This window comes from Meleagris gallopavo, chromosome 1 (genome assembly GCF_000146605.3).
Source record: "Meleagris gallopavo isolate NT-WF06-2002-E0010 breed Aviagen turkey brand Nicholas breeding stock chromosome 1, Turkey_5.1, whole genome shotgun sequence".
In the NCBI taxonomy this organism is placed as follows: domain Eukaryota; kingdom Metazoa; phylum Chordata; class Aves; order Galliformes; family Phasianidae; genus Meleagris; species Meleagris gallopavo.
This window is the reverse complement of record NC_015011.2, coordinates 75,073,252-75,098,220: the sequence shown is the minus strand read 5'-3', so window position 1 is coordinate 75,098,220 and position 24,969 is coordinate 75,073,252. Positions and strand designations below refer to the sequence as shown.

The 24,969-nt window shown below is 39.9% G+C and overlaps 1 protein-coding gene across 9 annotated transcripts in view; it reads left to right on the top strand.

Moving 5' to 3' along the window:
* The first annotated feature begins 480 nt into the window (after positions 1 to 480).
* LOC100550479 (chloride channel protein 1) overlaps positions 481 to 24,969 on the top strand; it is a 48,602-nt gene continuing 24,113 nt past the window's right edge. For 6 of the 9 annotated variants that reach the window (XM_010717550.2, XM_010717531.2, XM_010717524.2 and 3 more), the window contains exons 1-3: positions 18,216 to 18,412; positions 19,895 to 19,992; positions 24,639 to 24,792. In XM_010717550.2, the coding sequence (XP_010715852.1) occupies positions 18,316 to 18,412; positions 19,895 to 19,992; positions 24,639 to 24,792 (349 nt within the window). In that variant the 5' untranslated portion in view covers positions 18,216 to 18,315. Of the gene's footprint in view, positions 716 to 9,973; positions 10,048 to 17,995; positions 18,413 to 19,894; positions 19,993 to 24,638; positions 24,793 to 24,969 lie in introns of those variants that run through there. The other 3 variants (XM_010717557.3, XM_010717564.2, XM_010717517.3) reach the window with 3 other exon arrangements.

Sequence of the window (24,969 nt, the reverse complement as noted above, 5' to 3'; positions counted from 1 at the left end):
GATGGTTTATATGTGGTGAGATAGTGTGGCCCAGAAATTAGCAACAATGTGTATACTTGAAGTCAAATTATTTATGTTAAATGTTAAGGACATCATGTAATCACGTAAGGAATAGTCTTCAAAGTACTGCTGAGAGAAGTAGCCCTCTCAGATGATGACACTTCTCAAAGTTGCCTCTGAAATAAGCCGTAGAATAATTTTGCTCAAGTTGCAGGAAGATTTTTTGTCTCTAACTTTGGTCATTTTTTATTTCCATCGTCCTTCTTCCAAAGTCTCTCTCTGTCATCAGCCCCCATTCTTTCAATGGTCCCATTTTACATCTCTTCTAAATGCAGAGAAGAGTAATACTGCCTGAGAAAGGAAAGGGAAACCTTACCTCCTGTTAATTTACTAAGCTGTCCCAGTGCCAGGGCAGCAGAGAGATATTAAAGCAGGGAAGCGCCTGCCATTTCCAAGCACAGATTGAACAGGAGGGGGTAGGGAGTCTCTGGTTACACTCTCCCCTCTCTGTCTTTCCCTCACCAGTAACCTTCTCTCCCAGGGTGCACTGTGGGATTTTAGCTGAAGCCTTGTGTCTGCTTCACTCCATGATTTTGCAGTGGAGAGCAGAAGGGAAGACGTTGCCCTGAACACCCCTTGCTCCTCAAAGGTTGTCTCTGGGGATATGACTAGGGAGGCCTCTCCAACAAAAGTATTACGATACCAACAAACTCTGGTGAGTACAATACCTGCAGAAGGACAGAGCATTTCCTGCATTATAATTTGTTCTCTTCTGAAGGGGTAAACACTTTTCTTGCCTACAAATATCCTTCCCTGCTTGTATTAGGAAGAATTTGTGAAAGTTCTGCATGAGCACATGCCACAGAATTGCCTTCCTCTAAGACAGAATGAGGCCATTTTCTCTTTTTATCATTAAGAAAATGGGAATCTTCTTTAATCCCCATGAATGAAAAAAATTTGTCACTGAATTCACTAGATCAGGAAAAATGTGCTAGAAAGAGTCAGGGTTGAGTTTGTAGGGACATCCAATCTGCAGAGCTGCACGGAAAGGCAGTTGCTTGTTGTGAATTGGTTTGCTTTTCTGAGATAGACTTCTCACTACTTTATTACAGCTTTCAGAAGAGAGAGAATTCTGCCCTGCTAGGTGTTAATGCATGCTATGAGAGTATGCTCTTATTTGCATCATTTAGGCAAATCTTAGTGAGGTTTTGCATGCTTTGTTTTAAGGATATTTATATGGAGATTGTTGCTTCACTTCCTGAAGTAAGTATCTCAACTTTGATAACTAAGATTCATCTCCTCATGATTCCTCAGACTTCTCTGAACAAGCTGAGGGAGCAATTTGTACTGCACCTAAGAAACCACTGCATCTGATATTTTAAATAAGAATTTGTATCAAACATTGCAGATTGCCTACTGAACAGCATGAGTGGAATCCCAGCCTCTGAAAACATATAATGGTGGCCTGTTTGTGTCAGAGCATGCAAAGATTTCATAGCCATGTTTGTAGACAAGACTATATAGGAGGTATGGAAAACATAAAATCTCTATCTTTGAGCTACAACAAAAAAGCATAGTGGTCTTCTTTGTAGAAGATGTCACAATTGGTTTACTAAGGGAATTGTACAGTTGCTTGTGGGAACAGAAGGTAGAGGTAAAGACTGAGACAGTTCATGTACAGGAGAAGTACTAATACATGCAAGTGAAGAATGTTATGATCTGTAGTGTGACCCTAGGGCCTTGTATGACTGGCAGCTTGACTTCAAATCCTGAGTTACATAATGAATGTAAGTTTCTCAGTGATCTACATACAAGCACCCAATCTCTTGATATTTTGCTCAACTGGAAGTGCTTCTTATCAATTGGTAAGTACTAACATTGCTGGAAGAGTCATTCATTTCAATGGAAGGTCTGAACTATAAGATATTTCATGTCTGTTTTTCTGTGTTTCTACAGACCAACAAAAAGTAGTATCCACAGTGTCAGGACTAAGTTATGTTAGTACTAGAACACTAACACTGTGGGCCTAATGTACAACATAATCAGATTTCACTGCACAGTGTACAACCAATAGGTCAGTTGTACAATTAATAGGTGTACAATCAATAGGTATACAAAGGTTAGGCTTAGTAAGCTTATCACAGTAGAAGAATAATAAAAATAAATGGAAATGCTCACCAGTATCATAGGCTCACAGTGAACTCCACAAGGAGTAATCTCCAAAAAGAGATCCTTCCTCAGTGGCAGTCAGCACTTAAATGGGATCTAGGAGAGGTGGAGCCAAGTTCCACCCCTTCGGGTAGCACAGGTGAATTGTGGCTGACTTACTGCTTGCCTCAGGTGGTCAATCAGAGGTTCAGGCCGTGATCCACAGTTCCCATACACACAGTATAGAATGTCGTAAGATTTCTGGAAGGAGGACAAGTCTGAGATGAAAAATTGAACTGAGTTGCATGCTGAGCTGATCAAATTGCATGGAGTACTGAACTATAAGGAAATGCAACAAAATTGAACAAAAGTGGTAGTAGAGAGAAGAAGTTTGTGAAAGATGCAAAAAACTAAGAGTATACTACTTGGGGAAAATGGCTATATTTCTTCTGTAGCTGTAACAAACTCATGAGTCTTTAGACATTTCACTTTTTTATTCTTCAACTTAGAACTAGACTAGTCAGAGTCAGTGCCAGTTTTCCTGCAGGCTTGTGGGAATACATGACTAGCATTAGATTTCCTTAATTTAAAGAGCATAATCCATATAGTTTGGTAAAAGGCAAGTTTTCTTTGGCAGAATATATGCAGGTTATAAAGCAGCTATTCAGGAAAGAAAGCAAGTCAATGTATTCCATGTTCTTCATTTACTCATAAATTTGTCTCAAATATATGCCAATGAGAGAATAGGTTCTGAATAGGACAGGAATTTGTAGCAAATGGTAGTTGTTTGATCCTTCAAGTGTCTTCATGGTTAAATTCAAAACATTTTGCTCTTTAGTTGAATTCAGGTCACTCACATCCCAGATAAACTTTAGGATCAGAAGGTAACTACACTGCTACCTGTTTCATTAAAAAGGGCTATAGATGTAGGAGTTCTTTGATAATGATCATGTATTTGAGCTTTTCTGAATCTGAGGAAGATGAGCAGATAATTACTGGATCTAATCAGGCTTTAGTGATAGGTAGATGCTGAATCACTAACCTTGATGAAGAATGAAGTATTTCTCAAAACAAGAGAAATGAAAATCAGTTATAATGATTCGGTAGCAAGTGAATATGAGATTGCAATTCTGGATGAAGGTGCCTGAAGTGGATCCCAGATACTTTTGAGATTTGAGTGTCTTAGCAATTTATGCCTTAAAATACTAACTTTGGGAACATGCTCCTATCAAGCATCATCATTATCACTATTCACTCCATATAGTCAGTCATGTTAGTTTTTTCTTATCTAATGAAGGAAGAATAGCAGAGCACATAAGATCAATGTCAAACTAATGCTACAAACATTTGTTTTCATAAATAAAAGTCACTGCTCTCTGGGTACACTGGCATTTAGTCAAAGAAAGGGTAGGTCAATGCCTCGCTTCAAAGACTGCAGGAATGATTGCTGTTTTTCTGTTTTAGAAAATCTATTGCACTGTCACAATCTGATATTGAAGTTGCTTATAAAGTCTTTGTACCTTGGGTAGACCACACCATTGCTGGTTAGCCTTTGAGGTCACAAATCACCTAAATAAGAGACCTGATGACTCAGCTGGCCATTTCCTGCCCTTCAATCCCTTCTATGGTAAAAGCATCTTGTCTTATTTATATAACATGGCCACTTTATTCAGTTTCTTATATACCAGCTGTCTTTTAACTGTTTCTCTACCATGTTCTCCTTAAGATATTTATTTTCTGTGTCTTTTGTTACCTCTTTGTCATTTACTCTTTCACTATTCTCTTGTTATCCTCAAATACCTTTCTCTTACTCGTCTTCTGCTGCATCTCCTGTTTGTTTCTCTGATGCTCCTGCTCTGTGTACATGAACCCAAGTGTTAGGTTTCACAGCTGTGTTTTTTTCTGTGCCTTCGTCAGGTCACTGCCATCTGTTCCAAAAATATCCCATGTGATTATTCCCCTGTGCTATCCCAAGGCAGTGGGGGGATCCTTGGCAGTCGCTCCTCCTCTTTTTCTTTTTGAAGTTATTATCGATCATACACAAAGTAATATTAGAAGGATGAGGAGACTGGACAAATGAGGTCATGAGATTTATGCAGATTCTGCTGTAGATACTGCTTATTCTAAAGCTAGAGATGGCAAATGAGGCAGATGAATACAGGTTTATACTCTACAGGGCAAGACATAGGCTCCTGACGATGATAGTAGAAAAGGAATAAAGGAAGTTTTCAGTTACTTGCTGTATGATTGAGAGTGCAGGCATTTAAGGATCATCACTTACGGTTATCAGGGAGTAATTTTTAGCTTCTCGTATTCAATCTTGGCAAGGTCTGGGAGGGAGTCACCTCTTGTATACTGGAAGTACTTGTTGCCTTACAGAGTAGCCTCTGCTGAAACTGACAGATGAAATAAATCCATTCACTGTCTTTCTGTAAGTGAAACTGGTATTTAGTATCTGCTGAAGCTAAGGGCTTGCTTTTTGCTTATCCACCGTATCTACATTTCCTTCTATTTTCCCTTGCTTCAGAGTTTACTGAACAATTACTATACACACATATGAAGATCAACATTAATTTCTCTCCACATTTCCCATTAATGAGATCACAAATCCTACCTTGTCAGAAATTTGCTGCAGGTAGGGTCTTTTCCTGGCTATATAGTACGAATGACTGAGGAGTTCAAAGGCATTCATCTGCAACGTAGACATACTAGAGTTCATCTTAACTATATGTCAGTTGGTCACTGGGAAAAAAGACCTCCAGTTCTGCAGGCAGATTGTGCCTAGATCTCTTCTAGTTAAGGGATTTGTTAGTTTCAGAAGCCCTGCAAGTAACCACACATTTCCACTGTGATGTGACATCCCAGGAGGACGGCTGAGAAAGACAAAAATTAGAGCAGGCCTTGTAACAGCCAGCTTTTTCTTAAAATAATAAGGACTTAATTTTTAAAACTTCACTAAGCTGGAATACACATGATGTTCACTGATTCTGGACTAGGAGCAGGTTGGTCTGAGTGTAGATTTACTTCACTACATTGCTAGGCCCTATGACAAATCACGAGGCATTGTTTATAGCTGTACTATCCAGCCCACTTGAATCTATTCCACAAACGACAAAGTAGTGCTCTGTCTATCACTGCATGGGAGAGGTGTTCATATCTGCCTTAGCTGTTTAAAACATGGGAATAGGAAATTGCCATATATTTTGCTGTGGCTGTAAGCTCTGCTGTGAGATCTAACAGCATCTCCAGTTTATATGGCTAGCAGAGCTGGTGTTTACAGTTCTATTAATAATTTGTTTGCCAATATTTCATTTTTATCTAAAAAAAAAAAAAAAAATACATGGACAGATTTAAGATGAGAAGGAGCCTCCTGCAGTACCCAGTCCAACTCCTTAGTCACAGATCTCCCTTGTTGAAAGCCATGGCTGTTACTTCTTTTACCTCTTGAGCATTCCCTGTGCTTGTCTGAGAAGAGTCTGGTTTCATCTCCTCTGTACTGTCAGACAGCTTCATTCACCTCTGCTCTTGGGTGAAAAAACGCAGCTCCTTCATCCTCTTCTCACAGGCTACACATTCCTTGCTTATAGTGCTATAAAATTTAAGCTTTTCCAAGAGCTGCATAGACCTACAGCCCAAGAAAAAAATGTCATGAGCTGTCAGGATGCTGACCAGTCTAATCCTTGCCACTGGTCTTGTGCTAGCAAAAGTGAAATAACCTGACTGTATGTAAATGGCATAAGAAGACATCCCACATATATTTGAAATCTAAATAGGATACTGCGTGCTACAAGTTTTTTACATGTCTTGATAGCTAATATTTACATGGTAATTTGGCAGCATAGCAAGTTAAAGTATTCCAGACTAGTTTGGGGGGCAAAGGTAAAAACCACTTTCACTAGCATTCCTGGTATTTCAGAAAGTTAGGCCTGTTGCTAGCAAAACTGTAAACACTGGTTGGGAGTGGGGGAAACTGGAATACAGAGATTTCTGCCCAAGTTGTACAGCAGGTGGCACACAAGGTATAGTATATGAGAAATAATGCCTTAATATTGCGAAGCAGTACAAAATCCTTGGCTACAGCTATGAATCTGTACAAATCACAGCAAACGACCTGCATGATTTGTATAAAAACTGGAGGTAAACAGGATAAATATCTGTTAGTATTAATGTTTGATTTATTGAAGCAGCAAGAAGCTGCTACTGAAGTTTCTACTGTTAGTACTGATAGAACATCTTCCAAATACCTGCATGATGCAACAATAACTCTGTTGTGTTAATGCAGAGAGGACAGGCACAGACTATTCATGTTGAACAGTGCCTTATCTGAATCCGCTTACCTAAACTGTTTTCATTTACCACTTAGAAGCTTACCAATCACATAGTGATTTACTATCAAGTAACCTGGGAACCCAGATTTCACTGCTGTGATAGCATATTATCTTTGGTATTGGATAACGCTACAGGTGATATAAGTTGAACATAGGAGTGGCAAAGATTTTCCATAAGCTGTTACTGCAACATGCAGTTCAATCTGTGGACGCTACTAAGGATATAACTAGGTTAACAGATTTGCTTACATTGTTAATACTGAACCATCTATCTGTACAGCATTTGTTGCTCCTGCCTGGTGAATTAGTTGATTCTTATGTGCCCTTAAAGGAACCAAGTGTCTATTGTGACTGAAAATCATTCATTTCCACAAAATATTTATAAAAGTTTCATTAATATTTGACTGTTATCCATGGGCATTAAGAGTAGATGAGAGTACACGGCACCTTCACTGTATTTGTTGCACAGTGCGTGTGTGGAACCTGTATCTTAGCAAAGCAAGCAAACACTTGCAGCTTTGAAAATAGATAAATTAGAGGCAGTAGAACATACTTTTCTACTTTGATAAATACTGTTCAAGAATACTGTCTAGTGCTTAAAAACATTACCACTGATTAAGAACCTTCCTTGTAAACCCTCAGATTTGACCCTCAAGTTGAGACTGAAATTACACCAATTAGTCTTAACAATGCCGAGTCACACATATACCATATCTATTCCATAGATACTAAAATTTTTCCACTGGGAAGATTAAATAAGAGCTAGGTAGAGTTCTCCTCTTGCCTAAGTATGTGTGTTATTTCTTCATTCGAGGGTATACATTATAACTGAGATGATCTATTGACTGGCACATGCAGGACATTCTGAATGCTGCTTCCCTGACCTGTGGTGAACTCATTTACAGCACGACACAGAGAAGTTAACCACGTAAAATCATGAATGTTTTTCTATCAATTTACCTTCCAGAATGCTAAGGCCAGACATAGCAGAATTAGGTTATAGGAGAACGTGGTTATCCTTTTATGCCACTCACAATTGTAAGTAATCTGTGAAGGTCTCAGCCAGCACTAAAAAATCTTGAACTACTATATGTTCTCTCTTTTCAAGACTGCCTCTTCTCTGCCTTTCAAAAGTTGTCAGGAGTACTCTTACTCCTGTGGCCCCTAAAGAGTTTCTTTTTTTTCTTTTAACTTATATTAAAAATATCTAACTTTATATATATATCTTCTACATACTGCCCTTACGTCAAAAGGTAAATGACCAGACATTGAAACTGTCTGGAAAAGTGAGAATAAGGGAGACTGGAACGTTCAAGGTCTTCTGCATTATTGGCTTTTGATTAATCGGGTGCACAGTGTGACAGGCAGCCTTTACTGTTACAGCTTGGTTAAATGTGGGATATTGCAACCTGACTAATAGCCCTTTACCACAAGCCCATAGTCAATGTCTGCAAGAGTTAGGTATCTTTCACTCTCAATCACTAATCTTGAGCCACTCCGTGTCATCCTTATTCTTTTTTTTTATTGTTCCATCACTGCTCTAATACTAACTAGTGGGCTATGAAGTTACCCATAGGTGTAACTGTATAAAAAAAAACTTCTCTTGAAGTGTAAGTCAGGAAGTTAAAGTTTGTGAGGCACTACCAGCAACTGCCTAAAGGACCCAATTGGGTCAGTTTTTGTGAGCCCTGACCCGCTCTTTTATCTTGGAAGGATCTTAGGAAACAGAACCCAGGGGTCAGGCAGTTACTGAATTACTCTTTCCTTCCAAAGTGCTGGTCCTAGGAAAGAAAGGGAGTTCATATTTACTCAGTTGGTAGCAAGATTCTCACTGAGTATAACTTGCTTATTATCTCTTGATGTGTTGTTTCCTATAGCCTTGTATGTTTATGTTCTATTCAACCACCTAACTTCCAATACCTTAAAAAACCTGACATCATCACAGTAAGTACGTATCGTGATTTTAGTATAAAACAGTTTAGTTCACAAAACACCCTGAGATACTATACCACATCCTTTCCAAATCCTTCCCCAATGATTTTCTACCCTCTCACAAAGAGCTTTTATTTCCAACATAACTCCTTTCCGTGAGTATAGCATTCTCTCTTTCTCCCCACTTCTCCAGGTCTGTGTGCTTGGATCTGTTGTAAATGGATTTTGTCTAAAGAGAATTAACAATTGCTAGCTGATGATATTTTGCTACCGAATCTTGAAAATTGTGGGATTGACACTGCTAATTCTAGAACAGTATATCAGCTGACAGTATGCTTTCCAGAGTGAAGTTTCTCATAGTCTTCCCACAGGCACTACAGTGTTCATTTTAAAATGGGCAGTAGGCCAGTGAGATATCAACAGCCCTCACAGAGGGTTTATTGTCTGGGATGGCCAACAACCCAATGTCTGTGAGATGTGCCAGTGTACAATGCAGATGCTGTCTGACCAGCAGTGGCTCAACCTGGTCTCCTGCATTTGGATGTAAGGTGAAAGAAATACTACTGAGTAGTTGTAGATGGTACCAGGTATCAACTCCACCAGGAAGAGCGATGACTTCCTGCTTTTCTGATGATATCTGCCTCTCATATCTAGAGCTGCTCTTCAGTACAGGGTGGAAGTAAAATTCGTAGTTAAGGCCAGACACTCCATAGGACTGATACTGCAGAGGAAGGCCTTCTCATAAAATTGACATTGCAGACCTAGTATCAGAACACAGATGCTAAAGGTGTTAATGCACTTCCAAGAAGATCTGAATGTGCAGCAGCAGCTGATATAGTACACTGATCATATTCCCCTGCACTCAAGACTATAGGTCAAGAGAGGACAGGATTGTAGTGATCAGTGTGGCAAAATTAGGTATGAAATGTGTGTCCAAGTGGTCTTGCCACAAAGGTCTTGCTTTTATGTCTTCTACATGTCTTCTGGGTTCCTTATAATTAGCAGCAACACCTCGTGATCTTTGCACCCTTTATATTGCCTGTGAGTAACAAAGGCTCAGGGACAAGCTGAGGTTAATCACAATTTTATTTGACGTGTGTTATAACCTTATCGCCAGCATGGAACTGGAAACTCATAAAATGCCTGCAAAGTTCTTCCTGTTCTATGTAGCATCTCTTGAGATTCAGCTCTGTTCTTGGTTTTGACTCCATGAATATGAAACTTTCTTCTAACTCCCGCTCTTCCATTTCTTCTGGTGACTTCACACTCTCATTCTCTCTCTGTGCAAATGCCATTTTATTTATCATTTATAATGGCAAATACTATTATAATATTAATACAGTATTATATGTAGTGTATATATATATATATATATATGTGTATATATATATATATAGTATATACATATATACTACTGTATGGGAACTGTTAATCACGGCCTGAACCTCTGGTTGACCACCTGAGGCAAGCAATGAGTCAACCACAGGAGCGCAGGTGAAGGCAATTCACCTCTGCTACCCAAAGGGGTGGAGCTTGGCCCCACCTCTCCTAGATCCCTTTTAAGTGCTGACTGCCACTGAGGAGGATTCTCTGTCTGGAGATTGTTCCTTGTGGGCTTTACTGTGAGCCTATGATACTGGTAAGCATTTTTTTTTTTAATTATTTTTCTACTGTGATAATCTTACTAAGCCTAACCTCTGTATACCTATTGACTGTACACCTATTAATTGTACAATTGTGTACCCATTTATTGTACAACTACTAATATAGTATTTATGTATATGTAAAACATCAGATTACTGCTTTATCTGAAACAACCATAAAGCAGCTGAAGTAGATGATTTTTTTTTTTCTGCTCCTGCAGCAAATAAGCTTGGCAGTTCAACTACTGAAGATCTCCTGCAGTACACAATGCCCAAAGCAAGGTGTGTACCAGCCCTACTGGAGATCTTCCCTCAGAAGGAAGAAAAAACTCTACTCACATAAGTGAGTAAAAGGGCAGATGTCTCTATGGTATATGTGTACCATGAGACTCAGAAAAAATTATAAGTTGTATGGGGCCTCTGATGGTCTCTAGCCCAATACCTTGCTCACAGTAGGGTACATTCCAACTCTAGATCAGATTGTCCCTGGCCTTATCCAAGCAAGTTCTGAACATATCTGGGATGGCCCCTCTGGACATGTGTTCCTGAGCTGACTCACCCTCAAGAGAGGGTGGATGTGTACATGTTTCTTTTTTACATACTCTGACAAACCTTTGTTTCAAGTTTTGCCTTTTTCCTCTTGTCCTTTGTTGTGTTCCTCTGAGAAGCCTGACTGTTTTTCCAGCCCATGTTCTTCAGGTAGAGAGAGACTGCTGTTACATCCCTCCCTCCTCCCTACAGCTGTTTCTTTTAAAGGCTGAATAAATACAGCTCCCTCAACCTGTCCACATGTGTCACTATTTCATACGCTAGAATTGGCCAAGAAGCCAAAATACAGAGAGAAAAAAATACTAATAGAAGCTTGATTTCCATAGAGGTGAAATTTAGAATTAGGTAAGTATTCCATCCTTCCTGAATAACAAATGGAGGGATAATTAGAAGTTAAAGGCACTTAGGAATTCACTTTTTATGGCTAGTAGAATAGAAATAGCGTAAGATGTCTTAAAATAAGAATTACAATATTCTTTTCAAGTAGGAGGGAAGTAAGCCCTAAACTCAATACCCTCAAGGAATAATCTTTGTCAGTCCTTCAAGAGTATGAAAAAGTTATGATGGGCCTACAAGCTCACTGGTCAATTGATGAGAGATTTATCTCTAGCCTGGCAATTAACTATTTTCCTCTTCAATTCTTGAAAGTATAATGGACTTCAGGAAATACTGAAAAATTTCTTGAAGTCCACAAATACTCTCACTGATTTTTTTTTTCCTGACTCTGCACAATGAGCAATGCATAAGGTCAAGGCTGTGAGCAGTGTTATTAAACATACACATAAGACATCCAATAATTTCAATAATTATTCAATAATTTCCCATGAACAATCAGAATTCAGCAGCTTCTACAGCTTATCTCACTTCTCAAGTTAAAAGAATTATAGAAAAATTCTCAGTTTTCTTCCTCTGTATTTTTGTTTTTATTGGCCTGTTTTCCTTGTGACACTGCTGACTTTGGACGCTGTCAATTTTTTTGTTCTAAGTTTATTATTTTCAAATGACCTGGATAATAAATGTGAGCTCACTGTGTAAAAGACACAATACTAATTGCAGGAAACTTCCTACCACTTCTGCTGACTTATGTTGTTCTAGGCTTGAAATCCTATCTATACCTGTCTCTTCAATAGCTGTAGGCTATTGCTCTTTTATGCCTTGGTTATGCCTTGGAAGTCTTTTGCACCTTCCTCCTTGTGACAGTCAAAATTGGTTCTTACTGATACAACAGCTTCAGTTTAATGAGCTCCACAGGGAAAAGACTTTGTGCAGCCTTTGTGACAAAACGTGGCATTTGCTACATGCAGTGCTTCCCTTTCCCCAGCACCTAAAAGTCATAGCAGGGAGCTGATAAAAGAGGGAGAGAGCCCAGTGTCTTTTATGCTGGCTCTCACTGTCATCTCTGTAACAGCCGTCAGTGATATCAAGACAGATTATTTCCACAGGGGAATTGCTTTGCCATTGTTGGTGATGGATTTATTTTTTGTCTACCATGAGAACTTCCTACTGCTTGCCTTCATCTTTATCTCACATTACTCTCAGGGATTCTTTTACAGGAAATAGGGAAGACAGCAGAAGGCTACAAGACATTTAAGTACAGGAAGGCTAGGTGTACTTGCATGTTTAGGTGTATTTGGACAGGAGAAGGGAAACAGGAAACTTAGTCAAAATTGTACAAAATGTATTAGCATAAATTTGACTAAGTACCACTTAAAAATATTAAGTGGTAGTGATAACATGTCTGTGTTGTAACTTCCATATTGGCATCATTTACGTCTACTGAGACAGGATAGGGTACATGATTAAAGTCAAAACAAATAGTACTTGGCATCCATGAAATTCATGAACAGTTTATAGCACATGCTTTAGTAGTAGAATTACAGAGGTGAAACTAAAATATAAGCAAGACTGAAGTGTTACTGAGAAAAAGTGATTGTCTGTGATTGTCTATGATGACCCCTTTCCTCATTTCTAGGTGTACTCCTGCCACCTTTTTGAACATTCCTGTTCATTAATCAAACAGATCAAAGTGCTGAGCTGCCTGAAAATGACTTCTTGTTGCATCAAGTTTTTAGATCATTAGTTCCAGTACCTAACAAAGCACAGCCATCAGTTTCAACTTGCCTTTTCCTTAAGCCAGTCTCCTAAGCCAGTACTGTAATCTCTTTTTCAGAGATGTTAATAGATTCTAGGATCTCAAAGAAATGCCTTTTCAATGATTTAAAATTTGAATGAGTACCAGGAAAATGAAATTAATTTTTTTTCCTTATATACCTCTAATCCTAGCCATCACCTCCCAGAGTTGTCTGTCTGTTCTCAAGGCACCATCTTCATGCCAAATCCTAGCTCAAACATAGAACAGTTAGAATCATAGAATGGTTTGGGTTGGAAGAGACTCCAAAGATCATCAAGTTCCAAGCCCCCTGCCACAGCTAAAACCATCAACCTCCAGATCTGGTATTTGACCAGGTTGCCCAGTGCCTCATCCAACCTGAGCTTGAACACCTGCAGAGATGAAGCATCCACAGCCTCTCTGGGCAGCCTTTTCCGGCACCGTATCACTCTCTCTGTGAAGAACTTCAGCTGACATCCCGTCTTGGGAAACCTTCCCTTCTTGAGCTTAAAACAATTCCCCCTTCTCCCATCAGTGTCTACCCTTGCAAGAAGTTTATTCCCCTCCTTTGTACAATCACCTTTATATAATCCTTGTAGCCTTCTCTTCTCTGGGCTGAACAAGCCCAGCTCCCTTAGCCTGTTTTCGTAGGGGAGGTGCTCCAGCTCTCTCATCACCTTTGTGGCCCTACTCTTGGACCATCTCTAACATCTCCCTGTCTTTCTCGTATTGGGGGCCCCAGGCCTGGACACAGTACTCCATCCAGATGGGGCCTCAGAAAGGGCAGAGTAGAGAGGGACAGACACCTCCCACTCCCTGCTGCCCCCCTCTTCCGATGGAGCCCAGGGCACCACTTGCTTTATGAGCTGCAAGAGCACACTGCTGGCTCAAAATATATTTCTAACATGTCTTAAAACCTTACATTTTTCTAACGTCCAAAAAATTTTGCTTTATAAGTCAATCTGCCTCCTAATTTTTCTTGCTTTAATCACATTTTTTTCCTAGTTGGCCATAGTTGATGTAAGAGGCAGCAGTCTTCTCTTGAAATTTGCCAAGTCTTATACAACATTAACAGCCCAAGCATAGCTTGTGCCCGCCTGGTTCTGTATAGTTCATGATTGCATTTTCTTCCTATCCTTATGGTGTTAGTCCTGCTGCTTTCAATCAGTGTAATCGTATGACTAACAAATTGAATGTACATATATTAATTTTACTTGTGCAACAGTCAATCTGTAGGAAGGAGGAGAAGAAAAATATAAATAATCTTCAGAACATGGGCTGCCTCTTACCTCTGAAGGATTTTTTTTTCTTACAATAAAATACAGGCTGTGGTGCAGTGGCTTATTAGGAGATATTCACCATTTGCAATCAGAGCCTGTCATTTAGTTGGAGAGGTAAAGTGCAGTTGCCTAGAATCTGTAAATTCTCCATCCTGGAACAATAAAAAATTTCCAAGCTTGTAAGTATCTCTAATGAGTTTTGATCACTAGAGATAACTGCATTTCCTAGATGTTCCTTAGTCTCTTCTGCTAGAAATGCTGCCAAGCTGATTATTTTATCTTGAAACACTACTTCAATGTTTGTTAATGCAGCATTTCTTCATAGAAAATAAACAGAGGTCCACTAAACCTGCTTCAAACAGTGCATTGGGTGTCTTGTATGTCTTACTGTTTTCAGTTGCTTTTATGTGCCTAATGCAGACGTAAAGTCTGCTCCTCATCAACATGCAATCTAATTTTAATTTTTATTTCTTCTTTTAGATTCATCTTTTTGATTCTTGCATGCACACTGTGCATATCTAATTCGTACTCAGTTTATTCTAAGTCAAGACAGTTATATCATACCCTGACAGTGAAGCACATCTTGCTTTCTTGCTTTGGAGAGCCACTGTGATTTAGTAGAGACTATGTGGTGCTGCAGTGTTGAGGGAATTGAGGGTTGCAATTTAAGAAAATGAGCTTTAGGGAAGGAGCATTAGACAGGAGCCAAGCATTAGACAGGAGCCAAGCCTTAGAAGTATGGAATGTGCTCTCCATATGACACTCTCCATGCGTTGCTGCTGCTTTAGGCAAGGTACACTTCTTGTGGCTTGTTTGTCCATGATGAAGGTGTCCTGCTTGAAGGAAGTATCACAAAATGCACTTTGGACTACTTCTAGGGGCTGTAATACCTGAGGAAGAAACTAGTATTTGAGCAGGTTGAATGCTTCCTCTTGTGAGCTGTAGGGCAATCTATAAACTGTCCTACTGAGGGTTTTGAGGCTTTTGTGAGTCCTTAGAACTGGTTTACAAGTGCCTGGGGAATTGAGAAAAGCCGTATCTACAGGCCATCTGTGTTTGTGACTAGTACAGGATGCTTTCTTTTACATTTTCTTTTACATCCTCTTTCTTTTACATTTTCTGCTATTTTTGTTCTAAGTCTCTGAGTTTGTTGGGAACCTCCCAGACAACAATAATACTACATAGCTGTGTCCTGCTAGGAAGGCAATGCTAGGCGTTGGTAGGCCTTTGACAGCTGGATAAAGTGAACAAGCTCTGCTTTGAGTTTGAAGTAGAAGCGGATCTCAAAATCAGATACAAGTTCAGTGTAGCTACTTCCTGTTAAGAGAGGTAAAGAATGACAAGAAAAAGACTGTAACTTACAGCTGCTCTGGCTCAGCACTGCTCCTGTCAGGCCACTGGGATCTCTGCCCAGCCTTTGGGAGCCATCCTTTTTCACTTTTTCAGGTTCAGCCAGCAGCAAAGCTGAGGACATATTCAGAGACACACAGGCAGAGACAGATCTCTGCTTATGAGAAATACAAGTTCTCCAGTGCAGGCATTCAAACAGCATTCTCCAGATTTGCAAGCACACGTGCATTTGTGGATTCTTTGAGTACCTGGCACAGTTCTTGTGTCTGCCCAGCACCCCTGCCCAGCTTTCAGATCTGTCTTGTAGCACACACACAGGAGAGAGAGGTGTATATCCAGAGAGAGAGTTAAGAGAAGATTTCATGAGAAAAATATGTCAGCCTGTGACATTCATCTGCAGAGCTCAGCCTCTGTAGGTAGTAACTGACCCCATTTTACACACTACCAGCTTTAATACCTTTCTCTACTTATGTACATTCTTTGTTCCTCCTTCTCCCCTTTTCCCCTGAGCACCCCTATGATTTTGCAGAACTCTGCAGTTTCTGCACCTTCCCAGTCTGGGACCCCATGGTTGTCAGTCTTACTGGTTGCAAAGTTCATCCTTTCTAGATGTGGAACCTGTGACGTTAACCCATTAATTAGTCTGTGAGCTTTGCTTCTTGTGATTGTCTCCCACCTTGGAGGTCAAGTGACACCACTGGCATAAACATTCCTAAATTCTCATATGCTCTCAGAAATTAATCTGACTGATCAGACTTGGTTCCCATCACTTCTTCCCTTTCTTATTATCCATGAAGATGTCAGAGCGCTGGAGCAGCTCTCCTATGAAGAAAGCCTGGGCTTGTTTAGCTTGGAGAAAAGATAGCTCCAGGGAGACCTCATTGCCTCTTTTCAGTACCTGAAGGAAGTTTATAAACAGCTTGTAAAACTGACTTTTTATACTTTCTGATAGTGATTGGACAAGAGAAAACGGTTTAAACTAAAATAGAAGAGATTTATTTCAGATTTTAGGAAGAAATTCTTTACTCAGAGGGCACAGGCTGCCTAGGGAGCTGTGAATGCCCAATTCCTGGAGGTATTAAAGTCCAGTTGGATGGAGACCTGGGCAGCTTGAGCTGGTAGATGGCAGACCTGCCCATGGCAGTGCAGTTGGAACTACATGGTCTGTAAGACCCCTTTCAACTTAAGCCATTCTATGCTTCTACAATTCTTACTATCCCTTCTTGCCTAGGAAAAAAGGTCTTTCCAAGCTACCATTACAGGAGCAGATAATCTCCTTCAATGTACCCTTGTATTTTGAATTGATTAGTGAGACTGTGAGGAAAGATTGTTGGTACCGTGTGAAATAAAGAGGATGTTAATAGTGCCAAGACAGCTGATAAAGTCCTTACCTCTTAGGTAAAAGCGGGGGAGGGATGATTTATAATCAGTGGAATATATTGTTCAGGAGATAAGAAATGAAGTGACATAAAACCAGTATCTTTCTCTACAGATGGCGTATATTTTCTCAGTTATTAAAGAGTTATTAAAAGGATAGGTTTAATTTCTCAGTCTTTTCCTTGATCTGCAATATTTAGGTACAGAGATCAGAGGTGGAAAGATTGTTTAATAAGTGGGAATTAGGTAAATGCTAGGTCCTTAGCTGCACATACTGGAGCGCATGCATGTGCCACCATGTGCATAATGATTGCTTAGTTTCATCTGAATAGATGTAAATGATGCACAGAGTTGTGTTACACTGGAAAGTGCAAATAAGGATGCAGAGTTTTTGTGGGTTGTCTTCCTCATGAGGGCAGTAAAGGTTTCTTGTCTCACTAACATCTAGAGTCATTTGGTGAATGTTGGCCTTGGGATCTGCCATGGTTCTATTGATGAAGTGACTCAGGTTTGGGGTCTATTTGGAGGTTGAGATGAACTGTTTGTAGAAAATATATTTCAGGGTTGTCTTACTTTAGGCTATAGTTATGTAGTGATTTTCCATGGAAATTCCACATTTGATTAGCTGACAGTAGGGCATCCTTCATCTATCTCATTTCTACTCTCAATCACACTGTTAGAACATACTTCTCATTCTTGGTGCTGACTGGTACCCCATTCGTGTTGGCTGAGGTTGGTTTTGTTTGTTTGTTTGGGTGTTTTGTTTGTTTGTTTTGTCTGGCTCAGAAACTGGTGTAGTGAGGAGAAGGTGTGAATGTGAACCTGATGGAAGTGAATATCAAGAAGAATAAATTTCTTCATATAGTCATAGTTGAATACTCAGAGCAATTTATTAACATCTTCCAAAAGTGAAAGTCTTCAGTATAAGGGCATATAGAAAGACTGAGATTAAGCTCTAATGCTTAGCAGTTACGTGGATGCTGGAGCAGGATTTGCATTTTCTCTTGTGGATTTAACGAAAAGATGAAGGAAGATATCTGGATAATTCTCCTGCTTCCTCCTGTCTATATATTGTGTCTGTGTTTCTAGCTCTCTCTTTCTTACAGCCTTCTTTTCTCCTCCTCCCCGTCCCCCTTCCCTCTCCTTCAGGAGTTCCCCTTTTGCCCACACCTGATATTCAATCCTGGCAGAGTTAATGCCTTTTGCTGAGATCAGACCTGGCACTGGGGAATCATGTGACAGATGAAGGTTGCTATAAATATAGTTGAACCCTGCCTTTGGGCAGGAAGAGGAGAAAGTGAGAGAGACACAAGGAGTAGGAGGGGCAGAGAGAAAGGGAGTGCAAGGACAGAAGAACTTAGAGTGGTCTAATGAGAGAGAGAAAGGAAGGAAGGAAAGAACAGAGGAAAGCACAGAGGCCATTTTCTAGGCCAGACCATGAGGTGGTTCTAGGAAAGGACCAGAGTGGCAGCTCTGTTACAACTAAGCACGAGCAAGAGTAGAGACATGGAAAGCTCAAGGAGTGTGACGCAGGAATCCAGATCGAAGTCAGCTTTGTGGGGGGGCACACCGCAGTACAACTATATCAGCTTTGAGAAATGCACCCGTTACGGGATACCCTTGGAGGCGGGACGCGAGGCCGGGGGGACAGGGGACGACCTGCACTACCTGGAGAACTCCCTCAGCCACCCACAGGTAGGGTTGGACAACTGGGATGTTTATGGCAGCACAGGTCTCAGTGGGGTCACATACGTTCTTGGGGCTCCTAGAATGGTGCTATAGAGCACACGTCCCTGTCTGTACCCAATCCTACCAACTCTCTCCTTTTCCTTGTTGACTTCCAACTAAGGCACTGACTTTCACAGTCTTGCTTAGAATGCAATCAGCATTTCAAGTCATTGGGTGTTTCCATCTATTATGACCGCAGTGTTAGAATGGTTAAGCTGGCATGAAAATCAATGAAACCATTACTGTATTCCTAAATGCAAAGAGAAATTGCATCTGCCTTCGGCTGCATAATGATTTTTAGGTAAAGCAGGAGAGGAAATAAAAACAAATAGAACAGTAATGAAGCTAGACAGATATCTATCTGCACAGCTGAATGGACAGTCATGCAGAGCTCTGTTCTGACTTTTCCCTGAACAAGAAGAGTAAGTCCATGCTTGTATATGCATGCTGATAGTTTCAGTAGCTTTCTGAGAGCTGTGAGGAATTTTCTAACCCTTAAATTTGACCTGACTCTCATTCTGGTTCATACAAATATCATCTCAGAAAAGTATCTAGTACAAAGATGTACTCTAGTTATGACCTCTTGTTCTATTGCCCTCTGTATCTCTTCTGCCTCTCCTTCTGGGACACCCTTCTGCAAAGAGGTTTTACAGCCGTCTTGGTGTCTTATTTCCTGCCAGTCTGCTCAGACTGAGCCGACATAGAAGGGTTTAAAGCAATGTAAAATTTGGTCAAGTGACAAGAGGGAGAGAGAATGTGTGAATGTGAAATTCATACAAGGAAGATATTTCTAAAATCCCCTTACAATATTCTTGTGCCAGTGACTGGGGAATAGAGGAAGAGATGCATTAATCTCCCTAAGAACTGCATGATTCTGGAGTAAGAAAAGCCACATTTGCCACCAAGGTTATCTCTTCCAGTAGATAAATATCCCATTGAGGATTGTGTCTGCCATGTTGCAAAAGACTAGGAACGCAGTCCCATGGCCATACTCAGAAATTTCTCTTCTGAAGCTGTATAAAAAATCTGAGAGATTGCAAATTATTTCTCTACTAAACTATCCCAAAACCACTCCCTGACTGTGTCAGAAGCAACAGTCAGAACCGGGAGGTGTCTGGACAGAATTAATGCTTTATTTATATTTTCATGTGAGTTACGTTGAGATTTCTCATTTGAGATGTGATCTGGCCCTCTCATGGGATGCAAGTGGAGCAATGCCTAGGGCTGGAAGGAAGAGGTGGGTTATGGAAATGGAAGTACACATTGTGTTACATGAACCATTAGTCAGTTGGGATACAAAAAAATATACCATTTTACATGAATCCACTCTGCAGTCTATTCCCACATGGATAAAACCCCTCTTAGAAGGTGACATAGTTGACACAGTGAGGCAGAAAAACCTATCTCTTGCTGTCTGGCCCTAGGGTGTCTTTGTTTTCATCCCCACAGGCATGTCAGTCAATGAATGTAGCAAAAATCCAGCACAAACGAGCAGGACATCAGATGCATTCCCATACAAGTCTTCAGGCAGTAACATCCCCAAGCAAGTATGCATTTGTGAACACAATTTTCAGTCTTGAAAACAGTCATATTTATAGATCTACTGAAAATATGCCCTAGAAATGCTGTTATGTAAACAATCACACAGTTGCATATATAGTATGAAGGCATGTTGTTGTAAAACCAGTCTTGCTGTGCATGTGTATTTTGATAGCCATTAATTAACATGTAGGTAAATTATAAACATTCATACTATCACACACATCTTGTACAGGCATGCACTTTTATGCTATTAGCATGATAAACAATCTGCTGGACATGCTTTCATCCATTTCCATGCAGAATACTTATCACTGTGACATGAAAAAAATAGACATTTTAGTTCTGTTGCGTCAATTGTTTGTGCTAGCTGTTCCTTTCTATTTTATATGTAAGTTGGAAGCTATTTCAGACAGAATACATGATTTGACTGGGTTTACAAGGCAAAAGACAGTGGAAACTTGATCTTTGGCCTGGGGTTTTCTAATAATACGTAGTTAATATATTAGATAATAGATAATGTAATAAAAATAGCTAATAATAATGTGTACTTAATTTGTGGGAATTGGAATAACAGTATCATAGAATCATTGAATGACTTAGGTTGGAGAGGACCTTAAAGATCACCCAGTTCCAACCCCCTGCCACGAGCAGAGTTGCCACCCACCAGATCAGGCTGCCCAGGGCCTGAGCTGGCCTTGAACGCCATCCTGGGAGGATGAAGTGTTCCACAATTTCTGCATAAATCTCTTCCACCATCACCACTCTCTAAGTAAAAACTTTCTGCCTAACATCTAACCTAAACCTCACATCTTTTAGTTTAAAGCCATTCCCTCTGATCCTATCACTATCAGACAGTGCAAAAAGTCAGTCCCTGTCTCTCTTGTAAGTTTTAGACATAGAGACTAGAGATTTTATCTACCATTTAGAATATCTTGAAGAGATTTTTGCTCTCCCTTTAAGTTCAGTAATGTCAGCAATTCACAGAACCACTAGGAATGAAAAGCTCAAGTGATTGTTTCTCACATAGCCCAAATATTTATAACAGTAGATATACATTAGAAAATAAATTTATAAAATTTATGTTCTTCTGAATCATAGATTTCTGTGTTTTTATCTTCCTGCATGAAAAATAAGAACCTCAAGCAGCTCAGACTGATGAAGTATTTATATGATACAGCATTTGTGAGGTAGAAGGGTATTCATGGCAGAGAGCTCCAACAGCAGTACACAGATGGATGCCACAGTAAGGAAGTGTAATGATTAATTAGGCAATGCAGTATTACAGAGTAACAGACTCATAGAAAGACTTGAGGGGGCCTCTGGAGTTCTCTAGCCCAATGCCTTGTTCACACGGTTTATCTAAGTACTGAATATCCCCAAGTATGAAGATGCTCAGCCCATCTTGGCACCTGTTCCTATGCTGAATCACCCTCAGGTTTTCTTTCTACACATTCGAACGTACCTTTGTTGCAAGTTTTGCCTTTTTTCTCCTGTCCTTCACTGTGCCTTTCTGAGAAGTCTGGTTCTTTTTTTCTCTCCAGGCCTCTCACTCCCCTCAGGTAGAGAGTACTGCTATTAGATCTCCCCTTTGCCTTTATTTCTTTGGGGACAACTATTATTTTGTAGCTGATCCCTGGCTGCTACATGTGTCTCATTAGCTCTATGCATAAGCAGTTGAGACTAGACTTTGTACTGTGGAAGATAATTTCAGGAACAATGGCACGTCTCCAAAGCAGGAGTGAAAGGGATGAGCAGTCTGCAGAGCCCATAGCAGTGGTCAGGAGCAGCAGTGTGCACTGGTGGTGCAGGAGGAAGGGATTTCATGACTAAAGTTTGTTGTGGAGAATACACTGCTGAATCTGAATGGCGTGGGAAGTAACTTAGGGTATGGACTGAGAGAGGAGTGAAGATTTAAGTAGATGCTCAGCATCAGAATAGCTATCAGAAAGTCTTGAGGTTGTGAGAACATTCTTGAAAACTTTTCCTTCATTAAACAGTGATGTTCCTCCCACTTCCATTTACAACATCCTTAACAGTATTTATACCTTCATTGGTTTTTGCACTGTTATTGTGTTCTCATTCAGAATTTAGCCAAGCTGGACGTAATAATACCTTTTCTGTCTCAACTCTCTAAGTGATAATTGATATATTTTGAAATTCTCTTCAGCCTTTGTGTTGCTCAGAAAGAGGTAGTATCAGAGGAATACAACAGTGTAAGCACTACAGTATCTTAGTTTTGGTTTTAGTTTTACCTGCATTCTAATGGAAAGGATATTTCTTGCCTAACATATTTTTTCTATGAGGTCATCCTCTTTTTTTTTTTTTAATCTTTCTCTGTCTTACAATTATTGACTACAAACTGAAGCAGTGCCAGAGTCCCAGAGAAATAAAGCATGTGTTTGAAGCATTATTTAAGTGAGTTGAGACCAATTTGTCCTTCAGGACAGAATCTTCATCTTTATGTCCTGAGACTAGTTTTTTTTTCTTTCACATCCTGAGTTCATAATTTTCCAGCCAGATACAAACCATGAACTTTTCTATCTGAATAGATGGAGGACTTTAATTTGAACAAGATGCTTAACAAGGAAGTTCATAATTTGGATTAAGTTCATAGTTTGGATTAAGCTCCATTTGATATAAAACAATCCCTCATGAGCATGTAAAGGCAATGAAAAATTAGCTGAGTTGATAGGAATATGCACTTATATAAAATCTGTTGGTGCTTGGCATTGCTGCCTGAAATAGATACAGTGAGAGAAACAGGGATTAATCTGCTATTTGCTATTGGATTTTATATGTGATAACTTATATGAAGTCTGGCATCTTGATGTTTCACCATCCTGTCTATATTATGAAGATCGGAGCATGGCCACTCTTCACTGCTAAGAGTGTGTATCAATTAATTTGGCTAGACTGTGGTGATAATAATGGAGTTAGAAAATAAATAAAATATAATTTTCCAGTGCAGTGATGGATAGATGGAAGAATAGTTTCAGATGTTCAGGTGGGATCAATTTGTTTCAGAGATGGAAGGTAAGCTGTCATAAGAACGGGTTGATTTAAAAGCCTACATGCATGTTCTGTGAAAATATAATAGGGATTTTAAAGGGAGCCATTGCACATAGTTAAAACATAGGAATACGGGCAAATAAACTACTTAGGACTTTCAGTCACGTTTGGCATCTGGAAATATAACTTGGTTTGACACTGAAATGGTCATTCAGAGAAGCTGGGAAATTTCTGCCCTTGAAGATGACTAGGACTCTGAGCATCCTGATTGGCCTTGGAGTTAGCATAGTGTGAGCTAAGAATTGAAGAGAAACCACCCAGAGATGCTTTCCAGAGTTCAACCTTCTGTGAATCTCCAAATCTATCTGATCTCAAATTCTCTTACAAATAAGTTATCTGCTTTATTGCCATTCTACTGATGATGTTTCAATTAATGGAAATCTCAAGGGTACAGAAGCAATATCTCTTAGAAAAGAGGAAAAGTAAAGCTGTCAGGTAGAATTGTCTCCTAAGCTCATGGTAGAGCTCCATATCTCAAATGTCTTTTCATTCTCCAGCTGAAGTGTCTGACTTTTTGCTGACTTCCTCTTGCCACTAAAGTATCTTAGAGAAGTAGGTGTTGTGCTAGAAGGAAGCAGGTTCTAGCAGGTGGGAATTGCCAAGATCACAGGCTCAGCATCAGGCAGGAAACTGATGTAAAGTCATAGTTTGTACATAGAAGTGAAGGGAAGAGAACTGTTCACAGCTTCTCAAATTCACATCTTTCCTATGTATACCATGAAAAAATGAGGGAGAATAGCTACTTCTGGGGGAACCTGATGGACATAGTCAGGATCCTCCCAGCTTCCTTGAGAACTCTTTTTTTTGACAGTCTGGCACAACTGACAGTTTTATCACTGATCCATGTGAGAAACATTGTTGGCAAGCTCATGCAGCTGCTTGTGAATTGCATAATGTCAAATATTTTCAAGATTAGTATCTGATGACAAGGGCTAGATTAGGTAATTAAAAAAAAATCAGATGAGTTAGAGATATATGGGGATTTAGTAGAATGATTTGGGTAGATAACGGAAGGTGCTATGTGGTACCCTCTGCTATTTGTGAGCTGATGCTGCTGCTTTTCCACGAAAGACACCACCAGTGGCTGCATACCTATTAAGCATTCCTTGGCAGCAGAGTGAACAGATGCAGGGCATTCCTGCAACCTATTTAGTAGTGTGATACCTCTCTAAATTTCAAGAGTTGTTTTGCAGTGCTGCTGAAGACAGCCTTAAGACTGGCAGCCTCATGTGAACAGTTCTGACCTTCTTTTGTACTTCCAAAAAGCCTGCCCAATTTTTTTTTTCCTTCAGACCTGAGCCTGCTCATTCTGAGGATAGCAGTTAGCATTCTGTTGTCATAGCTTGTATGCCCAAAAGAAGATGCAGAGATTTTAGAGAGATTGGGAAAAGGGAACCAGGAAGGAAAAAGAAAAAAATTATGAATTGGCTCTGTCTGAGTCTTTGTGTCTGTCTCCTTGCTTGAATACATTTGACTGCACCTCTTACTCTTAGTAAATATGCCTTTTCATTTTAATGCTACTTGTGAAGGAATATTTGTCTTACATCTTCATTTTGCTCTTTGTTGCTTTCTGCTCCTCCAGCTTTATGGACAGTACACAGACCAGATAACTGACTTTGCTGAGAAGGAAGCAGCAAAACTACTGGATACAAATCAGGCCCAAAAGAACAACGAAAGACCCCTGAAACGTGAGAGTCAAGTAGAGATAAAAGAAGAACGCTATTCCAAATGCCAAGGTAGGAATGATTTATCCTTGCTTACCCTGTGACCAGATATTGAATAAAACAGTCAAAAAGATGGAATTTAAGCAAGACAAAAAGACAAAGAGACTTTGACAGGGGAGAAGTAGAGAAGGAACGAGGAGCCACCTTGGTTTTAAAAGGTGTTTGTATGCTAGCTATAGGAATAACTGC